Source organism: Mesoplodon bidens (assembly GCF_964165515.1).
Source record: "Mesoplodon bidens genome assembly, chromosome: 11".
Lineage (NCBI taxonomy): Eukaryota > Metazoa > Chordata > Mammalia > Artiodactyla > Ziphiidae > Mesoplodon > Mesoplodon bidens.
In genome coordinates, this window is record NC_138167.1 from 46605028 (window position 1) to 46622081 (window position 17054).

The 17054-nt window shown below is 42.5% G+C and overlaps 1 protein-coding gene across 1 annotated transcript in view; it reads left to right on the top strand.

The window, feature by feature from the left end:
• Positions 1-219: 219 nt before the first annotated feature.
• The window catches only part of LIMA1 (LIM domain and actin binding 1), a 55526-nt gene continuing 38691 nt past the window's right edge, over positions 220-17054 (top strand). Inside the window, exons 1-2 of the mRNA XM_081249855.1 lie at positions 220-353; positions 12442-12487. Coding sequence (XP_081105981.1) covers positions 235-353; positions 12442-12487 — 165 coding nt within the window. The 5' untranslated portion in view covers positions 220-234. The remainder of the gene's footprint in view (positions 354-12441; positions 12488-17054) is intronic.

A 17054-nucleotide genomic window follows, 5' to 3' on the forward strand; every position in this document is an offset into this window, starting at 1 on the left:
TTACCTGATCTAACCTTCTCATTTTACAGGAAACTACAACCCAAATTCAATCACCTGACCAAGGTTACAGTTTTTGAGAGAACCGGTAGAGGACTACAGTCTGCTGCTCCAGGGCTCTCTGCTCTCTCACTTAACACCACACCACTGCCAGTCCTTGGATGCTGGAGAATCCTCTTCTGTGTCTGATATTCTGACTTTCTTTGTCACATAGGTATTTCAGTATCTGTAGACAAGATGGAATCAACTCCATTTAATAGACGGCAATGGACTTCACTATCATTGAGGGTTACGGCCAAAGAACTTTCTCTTGTCAACAAGAACAAGTCATCGGCTATTGTAGAAATATTCTCCAAGTAAGTGCTGATCCTGGTCCAAAAGGACCATCTGTCTTGAGCAAACATTACCACCTGTCAGGGAGATTGGTAAAGGAAGTACATGGTGTAAAATGGCTTTTCTGAGCACCTTCTGGATTTTAAGTACCACGCAAGGCTCTGTGGAGAAGGGAGATGATAATAAGCAGGGGACACATTCTCTGTACTTGAATTTTTGTTCATTTGGGAAAAGAAAGTCATAAACACAAAAATAATTATAAAACACATTAGTTATTAAGCAAAATGTCAGCAAGTCCAGAATGAACAGGAGTAAGGACTAGATATAAAATAAGAGAGAGAGAGTGAACACCATGGGCAGAAGCTAGTCAGGAAGGCTTTCTGGTTGAGATGAATTTTGAGGTAAGTTTTTAGTTGAAGGGAGTATTAGAAATATACCTGCATTGTCCAATAGGGTAGCCACTACATATGTGGCTACTTAAATTTAAATTAATTAAAATTAAAAACATTTAAAATTCAGTTCATCAGCTGCACTAGCCACATTTCAAGTGCCAATGGCTACATGTAGCTGGTGGCTACCATACTGGACATCAGAGAGACATTTCACCATTGCATAAGGTTCTGTTGAACAGTGCAAACTATGTAGGCAGACTACAGCCTACTGGCTGCCTGTTTTAGTAAATAAAGTTTTATTAGAACATAGCCATGTCCCTTTGTGTATTGTCCACGGCTGCTTTCATGCAGCAGAGTTGCAACAGAGACCATATGGCCCTCAAAGTCTAAAATATTTACTATCTGGCTCTTTAAGAAAAAGTTTGCTGGGCTTCCCTGGTGGCGCAGTGGTTGGGAGTCCGCCAGCTAATGCAGGGGACACGGGTTCATGCCCCAGTCGGGGAAGATCCCACATGCCGCAGAGCAGCTGGGCCCGTGAGCCATGGCCGCTGAGCCTGCGCGTCCGGAGCCTGTGCGTCCAGAGCCTGTGCTCCGCAATGGGAGAGGCCACAACAGTGAGAGGCCCACGTACTGCAAAAAAAAAAAAGTTTGCTGACCCCTGCTCTGGACCATGAGTTTTTTGGTACGAGGGCCCCTTTCCTGCGTATTTTATATCCCTAGTGTGTAGCATGGTGATTAGAACATAGTAGGCACTCAACAAATGTTGAGGGAATCATATAAGTTAATAATATACCAGAGATGGTAAGCACATTAACTTCACTCAAATAGAGATGCCGGGCTTTCCTTGTGGCGCAGTGGTTGAGAGTCTGCCTGCCGATGCAGGGGACACAGGTTCGTGCCCCAGTCCGGGAAGATCCCACATGCCACGGGGCGGCTGGGCCCGTGAGCCGTGGCCGCTGAGCCTGCGCATCCAGAGCCTGTGCTCCGCAACGAGAGAGGCCACAACAGTGAGAGGACCTCATACCAGAAAAAAAAAAAAAATATAGAGATGCCATAGAGCTTAGGGCAGAGCTTACCTCACTAGTAGAGTTTGTTAATTAATAGGAAGCTATGATACATTTAAGAGAAGTAAGATGGTAAATATTTGAAGAAAGTGATTCTGGAGCTATATCTAGAATACAGCTAAGTACCAGTAGGAAGTTTCTGTAATCTGCACTGTCACCTTTTCTTCAGTGACAAATCCATCAACCACCTGCTCTGTGGAAAACACTGCCCTTCCATCCTCTTGACCACGGTTATCACTTAAGGTGGCATGGAGGTGGGCTGAGACCACATAGCTCTTTTACCTTCTACATTATGCTTTTTACATTGCTGTAATTTTTATATCAAATGTATTATTCTTATCAAAAAAAGAAAATCAATAAAGCTATTTCAGAAAAAAGGGATCAAGCTCTGGAAAGCTATTAAGACTTAATTCCTGACCTCAAGGAATGTAATACTATAGTTTAGTATAGTTTGTATAGTAGAGGAAGTCCCCAAACTTCCTTCATCTTAAGAATCACATGAGGTACCTGTTAATAATATGGTGTTCCAGGGAGTTCCATGGTGGCCTAGTGGTTAGGATTCCGGGCTTTCACTGCCACGGCCTGGGTTCAATCCCTGGTTGGGGAACTGAGATCCCACCAGCCAAGTGGCATGGCCAAAAAAAAAAAAAAAAGGGTTGGGGGGAATAATATGGTGTTCCAGTTATTGCTACACAGGAAAAAAATCTTCAAAATTTAGTGGCTTGCGATAATGACAATACTTATTTTACTGTGAATCTCCAATTTGGGCAGGGCTTGCCTCTGTTCCCCTCACCATCCCCGGTATCTCAGAACTGGGGGCCATAGTCATCTAAAGGCTTACAAGTCAGTTGATGCTGGCAGTCATCTGGGATCTCAGCTGCGGCCACGATCAGAACACCTACATATGGCTTTTCCATGTGGCTGCTTGGCTTGCTTGGCTGGGTTCCAAGGGCAAGCATCCAGAGAGGGAGAGAAGGAGGGAACAAAGAAGGAGGGGAGTCAAGGCCAGGGGTTGTGTAGCCTTTTATGACCTAGCCTCAGAAGTTATACAGTATCACTTTTTCCACATTCTCTTCATTAGCACCAAGTCACTAAAGCTGGCTCACATTCAGAGCGAGGGGAATTTGACTCTACCTTTTGGTGAGAGAAATGTCAGAGATTTGGGGGGACATGTTTTAAAACCATCCTAAATGGCTTCTCAGGCTCCTCCCTTAAAGATTCTGATTCGATGTATCTGGGATGGGACCCAGGAATTTGTGTTTTTAACAAGTATCCTAGTGATTTTTACCTTCAGGGAAGTTTAAGAAGCACTGGTAATGGAAGAGAGGGACTTATGAACTCAAAGCCGTGAACTTGAACGTAAAGCAGAACAAATAAAGTTTATTTGTTCAAGTAAAGGTTCAAGTAAAGGCTTGTGGAAGCTGAACATGAATAAAGGGAATAGGAAAGCAAGGAGTCAGTTGAGCATGGAGAAATACGAGGGGAGAAGGGACTGGAGCAGTTCAGTTAGGGCCAGATGCTGGAAGGCCTTGAGTGCCATGCTAAGTTTAGGATTTAGTTAGATAAACAACAGAAACAATGGAAAGTTTTTATGATTAGGCTTGTATTTAGTGCCCTATTTTTTTTTTTTTTTGGCTGTGGCATGCATGATCTTAGTTCCCTGACCAGGGATCAAACCAGTGTCCCCTGCAATGGAAGTGTGGAGTCTTAACCACTGAACCGCTAGGGAAGTCTCTGTCAGGCTTGTATTTAGAAAGATGCTTCTGGAAACAATGTAAAAGGTATATTGGAAAGGTGACAGATTGATAGCATGGAGACAAATTCTGAGGCTCCCTTGAGAACCCAAGTGAAAGCTATTGAGGGTGTGGGGCAGGAGGAGTGGAAAGGAAGGGAAGGATTTGAGACAGTGTTGAGTTGTGATTAATGGGACTTGGAAACTCCCTGTTCTGCAGAGAAACTTCTCCACATTCTTACCCTTTTCACCCTCCCTAGCCCCACCTCTCTTTCACTGAACTTGGCTTTCCCTCGCCAGGCATTCTGTTTCTGAGTAGCGCCTGCTCTTTCTGCACATGCTTCCCTGAAATATTCTGGGGCCAGGAGTCAGGGGTGCTACATCTCCGCTACTGTTTCCCATCCATTGTTTTTTTTTTGCCTTGTTCTGAGGTTGTAAACCTGTGCTTTGAGCTCACATCTAATCATAGTATTCTTTTTTTTTTTTGCGGTACGCAGGCCTCTCACTGCTGTGGCCTCTCCCGTTGCGGAGCACAGGCTCCGGACGCGCAGGCTCAGCGGCCATGGCTCACAGGACCAGCCGCTCCGCGGCATGTGGGATCTTCCCGGACCGGGGCACGAACCCGCATCCCCTGCATCGGCAGGTGGACTCTCTACCACTGCGCCACCAGGGAAGCCCTGACTCGTCATTTCTTGATCTTCCCTACTTCTTCAACCTGCACATTGTCTCCCATGCCCCTGCATCTAGTTCCAACCTTTTCATCACCCAGAATCCATCTCTGAAATGTGCATCTGGAAAACCTACTCTCTGATTAGAGCCTCCTTTTCTACTTGTCCCACTTTCTTATTCCCACTGACCCTGCTCTTTGGCCAAACCGGGACACCCAGGCCATGGATGTCAGTCCCCTTCCTGGCTTCACTTCCTTCCCTGCCTAACTCGGTCCATCACCTCAGTGGAACTCTCACCCCTTCCTCAGTTCCCATCCCACTGTTTTATTCTGTCATTGTCCATTCTAGACAATTCTCAAGATAGAGGATTTGGGTCCTATAGTAGCACTGATGAGAGGAAGTTGGAAAAAGCTGCTCATTTTAGGGGCTTCTTAATCTTGCAGAGAGAAGGTGCAAAGGGACCTTAAGAGGCCACCTTCTCATAGAATAGTAGGGTGACTGTCTTTTCTCCACATAGGTTATAAAGGCAAATGGCAGTTATGCAAAGCTGTAAATCCTGAAGCCATTAATCAGAATCAATATGCCAGGTACTACACTAGACTCTTGATGGAAATCGATACTATTTCTAATCCTAATAAAAACTATATGAGGGAGGGACTTCCCTGGTGGTCCAGTGGTTAAGACTCTGCACTTCCACCGCAGGAGCCTCGGGTTCAATCCCTGGTTGGGGAACTAAGATCCCGCATGCTGCATGGTATGGCCAACAAAACAAAACAAAATAAAACAAAAAAACTATATGAGGAAGGGATATTATCCCTGTTTTATAGTTGAGAACACTGAGGGGTAGAGAGTAACCTGCCCAAGTTAATATTTTGATTTTTTTCTGTCTAGTATTTTTCTTCTGATGCATAGGTCCTACTATTGAACTGGTTTTGAAGGATGAATAGAATTTTACTTGGTAGGCTGGGACGATGGTGGTGACATTGCAGAGGAAGGGGAGTGATAGGAGGTAAGACACAGAAATGGGACAGGACATGATGTGCACTTAAGACAGTGAAAACCAGAGAATCAGCCTGGATCCTTCTCCAGGTTCGTACTTGGTGGAGACATATTGCCGACACTGCTTAAGGCTTTGAGGATTCACACACAGTAGGTTCCCAAAGCAGATTGCAGGACTGTTTTCCACAAAACATACATTAATTTTTACTTCTAACACAACTGACCTGATTTTCTCTTATTTTGAAACGATCTCTATTATGGGGTTTGGAATTAATAAATCCTATACGAGCCTAGTTAAGAGACTGTAGGAAACCTCGGGAGGTTTGTGACCAGAGACTAATATAAAAATGGTATTTGGAGGAAGCTTAATCTGGCTGCTGTTTGTAAGATTAGCTGGGTTTTACTTTCTAACTGTTGATAATGTTTTACATGGATATATACATAAGAGTGATTTTTCTAGCATCACAGCTTGTGTCTTATGAGTGCTTTATAACTCCAGACATTTCTTTTACTAAACCTCTGTACTGTATAAAGCATTAACTTTGAGTAAGGAGGATGCTCTTGAACAGTCAGTTGGAACAGCTAGCTTTGGTTTGCCTCACAAATGACCCCAGCAGAGTATAATCCTTTGCTTGATTAAAATTTGATTCTTTTGGTAGAATTCGGTTTCTTTGCAGAAGGTTCCTCTTTGACTCATGTATTTTTGGAGTTGAAGAGAATCTAGCCCAGTGGTTTTCAAACTATCTTAATTGAGTTCTTCAGAGGAACCTCAGGGGCCAGTTCTGGGAAGACAGGAAGATCTAAAGGGCTGAGCCTGTGACCTTCCACCCCAGCTGTCCTGCTTTGATCCCTTTTATATGTGAGGTTCTAAGTTATCATTTGAAAAGAGGATTCTCCGACAAAAAAGAACTACTGATCTGGCTAACCTTTGTCTCATTCCTCTGACAAATAAGGAACTTGTGGTCCAGCAATTATGATTAAAGATCACATCCCAAGATAGTGGCAGAGCTTAATCCAGGACACTTAATCCCTCCACCACCGTTCCTGCCCTTCTGTCACTGCTTCTCCCACTCTTGTTATAACTTTACCCATTCCACAGTCCCAAGAAAGAACAGGGTTTATATTTAGTTTTCTGTGACCGTTCTTCCTTCATTAAGAAAACATTTGACCCTCAGATCTCCCTGGTTAACTTCTTTGCTTCTCTGTAACATTTTGGTGGTGAAATTATTCTAGAAGAAAATACATTTCCTAAAACTTGGGAGTTTCTTTTTTCCTTTTTTGGCTCAGTGAGACCTTTGCTCTGTTTGAAGGCATACAAGCAAGAGTCATGGCTCAGGAACTCTGTTTTCTGCTCTTAGAAAAGGTTGAGACACTGTTATTACTCCCCAGATAATTTTAGCATCCTCCATCAGCTGCCTGCCTCACAGCTGAGCATTAAGGAGCAGTTGCAAGATTAAATTCTGTGTGTGAAGAGGAGACTGGAGGACAAGAAAATCTGGGAAGTGAAGAGGGATAAGATTTTAATTATAGAGATCTCATGGCAAATACTTTTTCCCTCAGATTTGGATCTTTAAAATGCCTTCACTTCTCCCCCTATCCAGTGACCTTCACATTTTTTGTCAGAATAACGCTAGTTGCTCCGAGCGTCTTTGAGGAGAGTCTGAGGCCTGAATCCTGATCTAACACTTAATTCGGAAGTACTGTACCTCAGCGTCTCTTAGCATTCTGAGAGTCAAAATGTAAAAGTACCAAGGACCTAACTTGGAATAAAGCAGTGGTGTGTATCTACTATTTAGCAAGTACTTCATTACAAATAAAGGGTGGTGATATTTGAGTGGGAGTTTCAAAACAATTCAAGACAACCATCAGTGTATACACCTGTATCTTACAGATACCTCAGTGCTAAAAGGGTAGGACTAAAGATGGAAACTATTTTGATCTTTCTTTAAATATACGTTTCTGTTAAGACAGTAAAGGGAAGGGAACCTCTGAGCTTATTTATCCAACTAATCACAGTGTAAATTGTTCTCCTTGCCTTGGAGAACAATTGGCTAAGAATAAACCTGTCTGCTGATTGGCTCCAGCTTTCATATATTGTATTATTGCTGTAATATACTGTAGATGATTACCCAAAGGGTGTGGAAACATAAGTTCAAGGCCAGTTTAAGTTTCTTTCTAGCTATAATCCACTCTGTTTCTGCATTTCCATTTTTAGGGACTCTTAGACAGATACAGTAGTACAAGTGGGGAAAAAAATATATGTACAGGGCCATTCACCAAAGCACTATTTGTAATGGTGGATAACTGGAACTAATCCAAATGCCCATTAAAAGGACTATGGGTTAATAAATTATATTTATAACGGAAGAGGACTGCCAGGGTTACCAAAGACTTCTATGTTGCTAAGTCAAGGAGGTGTTTGTTAGTCTTTGTCTTAGATGACCCCTTGCCACTTCTTCCCACATTTTTTCTTCTCTTGGCTTCTCTGGGAGTCTCTTGGTTTTCCTGTTACCTCCATCTGTTCCTCTCATTCTCTGTTATCACCTCTTCTTCATGTTCTGACTGCTAAATGTTAGAGTCTCCAGGACTGAGTTCTGGGCTTTTTCTTGCACTACGTACTCTTCATAGATGATATCATATACTTTCACGGCTTTAGTATCATCTGTGGACAGACAAGTCCTAAATTTATATTGTTAGCTCAGATCTCTCGAGCTCTAGACACGTATCTAATCACTGCCACCACCAAGTGGATGCTTTAGTGAACACGGCTAACGCTGAGCTCTTCGTCTTCCCCATCCCCAACTTTGCTCCTCCTTCCATTGACTCATCTGCCAGAAACCTGGGAGTCATTCTTTTTTTTTTTTTTTTTTTGCAGTACACGGGCCTCTCGCTGTTGTGGCCTCTCCCGTTGCGGAGCACAGGCTCCAGACGTGCAGGCTCAGCGGCCATGGCTCACAGGCCCAGCCGCTCCGTGGTTTGTGGGATCTTCCCGGACCGGGGCACGAACCCGTGTCCCTTGCATCGGCAGGCGGACTCTCAACCACTGCGCCACCAGGGAAGCCCCCTGGGAGTCATCCTTGACTTCGTCTTCCTCATTACCAATCCTGTTGATTCTGAAATATACCTCAAATCTATTCATTTTATCTCTAGTGCCACCACCCTGGACCAAGCCAGCATCTTCTCTCACCATTGCTGCCTCCATTCTCAGCCCCCTCCAGTCCATTCTCCACACAGCATCCACTGCTCTTTTAAAAACATGGCTTGGGTCAGTGACCATTCATTGTACCTAAGATTACATTCAAAATCCTTAGCATAGCCTGCAAAGCCCTTGCTTCCCAGCATCTTCTCCTGACCTCTGCCTTTATCTCAGAGTGCTTCAGGAACATTGGAGTTCTTTGTATATCTTATACACATGAGACACTGTCTTGTCTTGGGGACTTTGTGTGTGCTCTTCTTCTGTGCCTGGAATGCTTTTCTTGCTTCGTTTTGCTTGGCTGACTCCTTCTGATCAAACTTCAGATCTCAGCCTAAAGGTCACTTCCTCAGCAAGGCTTTCCTTCACACACACACACACGCATGCACGCACGCACGCACATATACACACCCCACCCACCACCTTCTCAATTTGGTTCCTTTGTTAGGTTGTTTAATAATACTCTGTCCTGGGCTCCCCTGGTGGCGCAACGGGAGAGGCCACAACAGTGAGAGGCCCGCGTACAGCAAAAAAAAATAATAATAAAATAAAAAAATAATAATACTCTGTCCTTTTTCTTTGAAGGATTTACACTATGTATGTGTGTGTGTGTGTATATATATTTGTGTGTGTGCGTCTGTGTGCATGTACGTGTTTAATATTTAAGCTGTAAGCTGCCTGAGAGCAGGAACTATGTCTCTTTGTGTTATTTCTTTCACTACTTTTTCTCTAGTGCTTAGAACATATTTCTTTTTTTTTTTTTTTGGCCTCGTGGCACGGCTTGTGGGATCTTAGTTCCCCGACCAGAGATTGAACCCGGGCCCACTGGCAATGAAAGGGCCAAGTGCTAACCACTGGACCACCAGAGAATTCCCTAGAACATATTGCTTGAGCAATATTTGTTATTTTTTTTTAATTTTGTATATTTTGAATGTTAATCCCTTATCGGATATATGATTTGGAAATATTTTCTGCCGTTGCATGGGTTGCCTTTTCACTCTGTTGATGGTGTCCTTTGGTTCACAGATTTTGCTGAAGTCCAGTTTATCTATTTTTTCTTTTGTTGCCTGTGCTTTTGGCGTCATTTCAAGAAATCATTGCCAAATTCAATATCATAAGGCTTTGCCCTTGTTTTCTTCTAAGAGTCTTATAGTTTTAACTTTTATACTTAAGTCTTTTTTTCGCATGTGGATATCTAGTTTTTCCAACATCATTTATTGAAAAGACTGTCTTTTCCCCATTAGATGGTCTTGGCATCCTTGTTGAAATCCTTTGACCATATATGTGAGGGTTTATTTATGGGCTCTCTATTCTATTCTGTTGATCTACATGTCTGTCTTTATGCCAGTATCACACTGGGTTTCTTTTTTTTCTTTTAATTTTGGTAATATGTACATAACATATAATATACCATTTTAACCATTTTTAAGTATACATTTCAGTGGCATTAAGTACGTTCACATTATTGTGCAACCATTACCACCGTGCTTTTGTTCTTTATATAGTTGCATAGTATTCCATTGCATGAATACATTATAATTTATTTACCAGTCCTCTGTTAATGGACATTCAGGTTGTTTTCAGTCATTTGCTATTACGTTTAATGCTATGACAAATAATCTAATGTAAAAGTCATTTTGGCTTATGTGAGTATACCTATAAGATAAAATTGGCAAATCATAACATTTGTGCTTTTGTAATTTTGTAATTCTTGTAAATTGACAAAATGCCTTCCATAGAGGTTTTATTAATTTACCCTCAGTATATTAGCTTTCTTTTTAAAGCTTTTTCTACTTGATGGATAAAAAATGTTCTTAGTGTTGTTTGAATTTTTATTTTGAGGCTGAACATTCTTATTTTTTGTTTAAGAGTCATTTGATATTTTCTGTGAACTGTATGTTTATAGTCATGCCCTTTTTTTTTTTTTTTTTTTTTTTGCAGTACGTGGGACTCTCACTGTTGTGGCCTCTCCCGTTGCGGAGCACAGGCTCCGGACGCGCAGGTCCAGAGGCCATGGCTCACGGGCCCAGCCGCTCTGCGGCATGTGGGATCTTCCCAGACCGGGCACGAACCCGCGTCCCCTGCATTGGCAGGCAGACTCTCAACCACTGCGCCACCAGAGAAGCCCCTACTTTTCTATTAAGTTTCTATTAATTTGTAAGAATTCTTTGTATTTTAGGGAAATCAGCCTTTTGTCTGTAATGTAAGTTTCAAATATCTTTCTAGCTTGTCATTTGATTTATTGCAGTTCTAATCCCATTTTCTTCCATAACCTATGGTCAATGAAATCCCAGAAAATATTGGAAGTCCTTTCACCCTACCCTATAGGAAAGTTCTGTTCAGTTTCAGAGTATTACCCAGCCTGGTGAATGAGACACTTGATATCTGATTACTGTTAAAATTTAAACAATAATAAGACTGGAAGAGACCTTAGAAATCCTCTCAAATACACTTAATTTCGTCAATGAGGCCCAAGTAAATGAAGTGATATAACCCAGGTTACATAGCAGGTAAGCAATGGTGCCAGATCTAGGACTTTCCTCTGGCTTCCATTTTGGATGAGGTTGTTCTATTTAACACACACAATAAGGAAGTTCTGAGCTTGTGAAGGTATTTATGAGTTGAACGTTGGTTTTGGTAGAGGAATGGCCCTTTCCCATACTGCTCTTTACCTTTTTGTCTCATCTCCTTTTCCTTGCCCAAATGCCTTGTGAATTCTGAAATTCTACCTTAAAGCAGGAACAAATGGCCCATTGAATGTGCCCTTTTCTAGGGTTGGGTTGGTGAGTTCTAGGTATGCAGGCCCAAGAAAGGCACGCGGTGGGGATTCTCCACGTGATGGTGCTGCCTTCAGTGCTTGACTCAGAGGCTCTGAGGAAGCCAGGTTAAGATGGTTCTTAGTGGTTTGGAGATTTGCTGTAACCTGGACCTCCCAAGCCTTCTTTGTCTTCAAATGGAGAAAACCTGATGCCCCCTGAAAAGCCCTGGGACTTCACTTGTTTCTCAGGGATCTTCTGAGCAAATAATAAAAATTATAAAATAAAATGATGAAAGTAATAATAATAATAAAATTATATAAGCCTGTTTATCAACTCTAAGATGCCACTGACTGTAGGCTGGGCCATTATTTTATGCATCACTAAGGAAAAAATACTGCTAATTAAAAGGACCAATGCTTGCTTAGCACAGAAACTTTTCTCACGTATCACTCTTACGCATAAGTTATAAAAAGTAAAACAATTTTTCTTTAAATGGCAAAGCGTAGTGTAATCTCTCTAAAGACATTTAAGTGGCATTTAAAACATGTATAGTATCATCAAATACATTCAACTGAGCAAAAGCAACAGTACCAACAGCATAGACTAAGTTCACACACATACAGGCAGTGTGACTACCTCTTGATCATTTGGCCGACAGGAATTGTAAGATTTCAGAGGCATGAATGAGGGGGAAATGTTTGACCTAGGACTAATGCAATGCTATATCCTTTGACTAATTCCAAAGCATTTTTATGCATGTGATCTTGTTTAATCGTCCCAGCTTTATAGTACATCATTTTCTAGATAAGGAAACTGAGGCTTAGAGTAGTTGACTTGCCCGAGATCACAGTAAATAAGTGATGAAACTGGGACTTTAAAACCCCAGGCTTGGAACTTCCCTGGTGGTCCAGTGGTTAAGACCCTGCGCTGCCAATGCAGGGGGCCCGGGTTCAATCCCTGGTCAGGAAACTAGATCCCGCATGCCACAACTAAAGATCTTGCCCCAACTAAGACCCAGCACAGCCAAATAAATAAATAAATATTAAAAAACAGAAAAAAGCCCCAGGCTTTCTGCTCTATCCAATTGTTTACCAGCATTTGACCTCATTGTCTTGGATCGTTCTCTTAGAGCAGATGACTGCAACAGTGCAGGAAGTGAGGGCTGCTCTGATTCTCTGCTTCTTCTGATAGAGTTGATTAAAGATAATCCCTGGCAGAGATAGGTGTGCAGAAGTGGTTTTCTTAAAGTTTGGAAGAGTAAAAATATAAGTTTAATTTGAGGACATTCTCTTTTTTTCCCCAAGGTACCAGAAAGCAGCTGAAGAAGCAAACATGGAAAAGAGGAGAAGTGTAAGTATTCGGAAGCCCCGGGACATGTGGAACTTTGCAGGCAGAGCCCACGTGGCTCGGCCACCTGCAGCCTCTGCAGGGCGTGGGCTCCAAGTCAGCTGAGCCGGGCATTTGTGCCAGCTGGTCTGACTGGTGAATCATTTGCTCAGGAGAACTTGGCTCAGGTGCAGAGAATCTTATTTTTTCCCTGAGGTTCTCCTTTTGAGCCACTTTTTCTTTCCTGAGTTAAGGATAGAAAAGCCAAGTACTTTGCTTGTGGTTATAAAATGGCTTACTGCTTCTGCTCAAATTAGGCTTCCCAGGCTGTTTCCTTTTTTCCAAATCAAACAACCAGAATGTTTCTCTGCATTTAAGTGGTAGCAGCTGTGCAGCTGTTGTCATCCCCCTGGGTTCTTTGTTTAAATCAAACCTCTTGACCCAGTCTAGTTAGCAAGTTTCTTAGCGGCAGGATCCACCAAAGGTGAAAACCTCAGAACCAGCTCTGAGCTCATACCCATTTGTACTCTCCCGCTGGCTAACTTCCAGCTGGGCTGGATAGTGTTTTTCTTTTGAGAGCTTACTTGATTTAATGGTATGAGGAAAAAAAACCTCACATATTTGGGCAAGAATTCTTTAATTTGGCTGGCATTACAAAAACATCCTCCTGGCAGCTTTCAGTACCTAACCTATTTAAATTAGAACATAACATGCCCCTGTCACTTTGTTTTCTCTAAGGAGGCAATGCTGACGGGTCTTTGACTTAATTTCCCTGTAATTCGAGAATGGATCCCCTCTGGTGCACTGTAAGAAAACTTACCATCATTTCACTCAACTGCTGTTTTCTTTTCTTTCCTCCTTCTCTCTCTTGCATGTTATTTTTCCCCTTTCTCTTTTCTTCCTTCTTTTTTTTTCCTTTCACTTATTCAATTAGCAAGTATTCATAGAGCACCCACTATATGCCAAGCACTGCTTTAGGCACTAATACAGACTACATCTCTGCCACCATGGAGTTTATATTCTGGTGGGAGAGGCAGACAATAAAGATGTGTCAGGTATGAAACAACATGAAGCAGGTAAGAAGGATGAGTATAGTGGTCAAGGAGAGATTTGAGCAGAGATCTGAGGACATGAGCTAGGGAGAAAAATAATTCAGGCAGAAGATAAGAGCACATGCAAACGCCTCGAGGCAAGAACATTCTAAGTGTATTTGAGGAATAGGAAGGGGAATGTCATGTAGGGCCATTGTGAGGACCTGGACCTTAACTCTGATCGAATGGGGGCCTTTGGAGGGTTTGTGTGCAAAGGAGTAATGTGATCTGACTAAAATTTTTAAAAGAGGAGGAAGAGACTAGAGGAACAATGGCAGAAGCATGAAGACAAATTAAGAGACAATTGCAGTGATTTAGGCAAAAGGTGATAATGGATCGGACTGCAATAGTAGCTGTATAGGTGATGAGAAGTGGCAGGATTTATAATGAAGGTAGAGAAAAAGAATGGCAACAGTGCTTTTGGCCCAAACACCGGGAAAAATGCCATTGAGATGGGGAAGATGACAGTAAAAGCAGGTTTAGAGAAGGGGAAATATTTATTAGAAGCTCAGTTTTGGACATGTTAAATGTAAAATGCTTTATTAAGACATCCAAGTGGAGAGGTCAGATAGGAACCTGGATGTACAAATCTGGAATTGGAAGAGATCCAGGCTGGAGATGAGACGTGTGTGTATCAAAGAATCAGTGGTTTGTAAAGACAAGAGATGCGTGAGATCACCTGGGGAGTGAGTACAGCTAGAAAAGAGGTCTGAGTATTCAGCTCAGGGGCACCTTGTTGCTTGAAGGTTGGAGATAGAAGGAGGAACCAGCAAAGGAGACTGAGAGAGAGCAGCTGGTGAGATAGCAGTGGAAATAAGAGAACGGAGTGGCAGATGTCCAGTGAAGAAAGTGTTTCTAAAAGACATGTTATCAGCAGAGTCAAACACACAGATAGGCTGAGAACTGACCATCAGATTTGGCAATATGAAGGTCATTGGTCACTTTGTGCTATTTGAGAGTGATGGGATAAAGGCCTGATTGGACTAGGTTCAAGACAGTAGGGTGACAAAAGTTGATACCACAAGTATGGATGAACATTTATGGAGCATCTTTTATGTGCCAGGTGCTGAAGACACAAAGAGGAATAAGATGTGGTCCCTGCCTTCAAGGAACTGCTTAGAGTTTGGAAAGTAGAATTTATAATCCCAGTGTTATAAGTACCATATTAAAGAGATATTCAAGGTGCTGGGGGAGAATTTAGGAGATACTCATAACCTGGATTATGACATGTCAAGGAAGACTTCCTAGAAGAAGTAGTGCCTGACTGAGCCTGAAGGATGACTAGGAATTAGCTAAGCAAAGGGGGCAAAGGAGTGGCAGAGGAAGCAGCACATGCACAGCATGGAGGCATAAAAGAACAGGCACATTGGACAGTTGAAAAGATAATTGTCCCATTCACCAAGATGGAGAATTCAGGAAAAGAAACAGATTAAAGAGTGAGGAGTGAATGGAGGAGAGGCAAGACTTCAGCTTTAGACAAGGATGCATTTAAGATGTCTATAGGATTTCCAGGTAGAACTGAGAGGTAAGGAGAGATATCTGGCTAGAGTTAATAGGGCATGAATCATCAACAGACAGCTGGTGGGTGAAACCAGAAGGAGGACATCATCATCTATAGAAAAATACATAAAGTGGGTAAAGAAGATTACCTAAGGCAGAACCTTGAGAGACCCCACCAATCCTCAGGGAGGGACTGAGGAAGAGAAACCTATTAAAAAAAAAACAAAAAAAAACTGAAGAGTGGCCAGAGAAATGGGAAGAAATCCAGGAAAAAGGGATGTCACAGAAACCATGGAAGGAAGGAATTTTGTTAAAGGGGGGAGTGGTCAGTAACACTAGATGCTATAGAGAGATCAAATCAAATAAAATAGAAGTGCCCCTTGCAATTGGCAGTTAAAAGGTAAAAGGGTGTGAACAGGTAATTAAAGAAAGAACAATAAATATACAAAAAATGCTTAGCCTCACTAATAATCAAATATAAAGCAACTGTGAGATATAAATTATAACCTAAACAGTTGGCAGATTTTTTTGATCGATAATATTCGGCATGTGAGGAATATTCTCATCCACTGTTAGTGAAAAGTCAATTAGACAATGCCTATTAAAATATTAAATATGTTTAGTACGCATTGATCCTGCAGTTCTACTTCTAGGACTGATCATTGAGAGAAACTCACTAGTGAAATAAAATAAAAGTAAAAGGATATTTATTGCAGGATTCTTCGTAATACTTAAACGTTTGAAATAATGCAAATATCCATTGGTGGGGTAGTAGTACATTATGGTACCTACATCCATCATAGCACTATATCATATATAATTCTTTTAATTGATTATTTTATTTTTGGTTGTGTTGGGTGTTCGTTGCTGTGCACAGGCTTTCTCTAGTTGCGGTGAGCGGGAGCTACTCTTTGTTGCAGCGTGCAGGCTTCTCATTGCGGTGGCTTCTCTTGTTGCGGAGCGTGGGCTCTAGCCATGTGGGCTCAATAGTTGCAGCATGTGGGCTCAGTAGTTGTGGCTAGCAGCCTGTAGAGCACAAGTTCAGTACTTGTGGCTCATGGGCTTAATTGCTCCCACGGCATGTGGGATCTTCCCGGACCAGGGCTCGAACCCATGTCCCATGCATTGGCAGGTGGACTCTTAACCACTGTGCCACCAGGGAAGTCCTCATATATGTTATATATGATATTATACTATGTGGTTAAGATTTTGTGTAATGTGGAAAGGTCTCAAAAGCACATCAAATTTTTTTTTTTTTTTTTTTTTTTTTTTTTTGCGGTACGCGGGCCTCTCACTGTTGTGGCCTCTCCCGTGGTGGAGCACAGGCTCCAGACGCGCAGGCTCAGCGGCCGTGGCTCACAGGCCCAGCCGCTCCACGGCATGTGGGATCTTCCCGTACCGGGTCACGAACCCATGTCCCCTGCATCGGCAGGCAGACTCTCAACCACTGCGCCACCAGGGAAGCCCCACATTAATTATTAAAGCAAGGTGCAGAATAGTAACTATAGTATGATTTTGTAGAAAAACATTACAGATAGTGTATAAAAATAAGGAAAAAATTGAGAGCATGTGCACCAAACTGTTGGCAGTGGATATCTTGGCTGGGAGGAGTGGGGGAGTCAAATAGGGAAAATTAAAGCATATATTCAAGGCAAATATACATTCCTATGTTGGCTATGACTTCCCCCCCGATAAGTTTTGGGGGGTTTTAATTAATTAGTTTTATTTTTGGCTGCGTTGGGTCTTCATTGCCGCGCGCGGGCTTTCTCTAGTTGCGGCAAGTGGGGGCTACTCTTTGTTGCGGTGCGCGGGCTTCTCATTGTGTGGCTCCTCTTGTTGCGGAGCATGGGCTGTAGGCACACGGGCTTCAGTAGTTGCAGCATGCTGGCTCAGTAGTTGTGGCTCGCGGGCTCTAGAGTGCAGGCTCAGTAGTTGTGGCGCCCGGGCTTTGTTGCTCCGCGGCATGTGGCATCTTCCCGGACCAGGGCTCAAACCCGTGT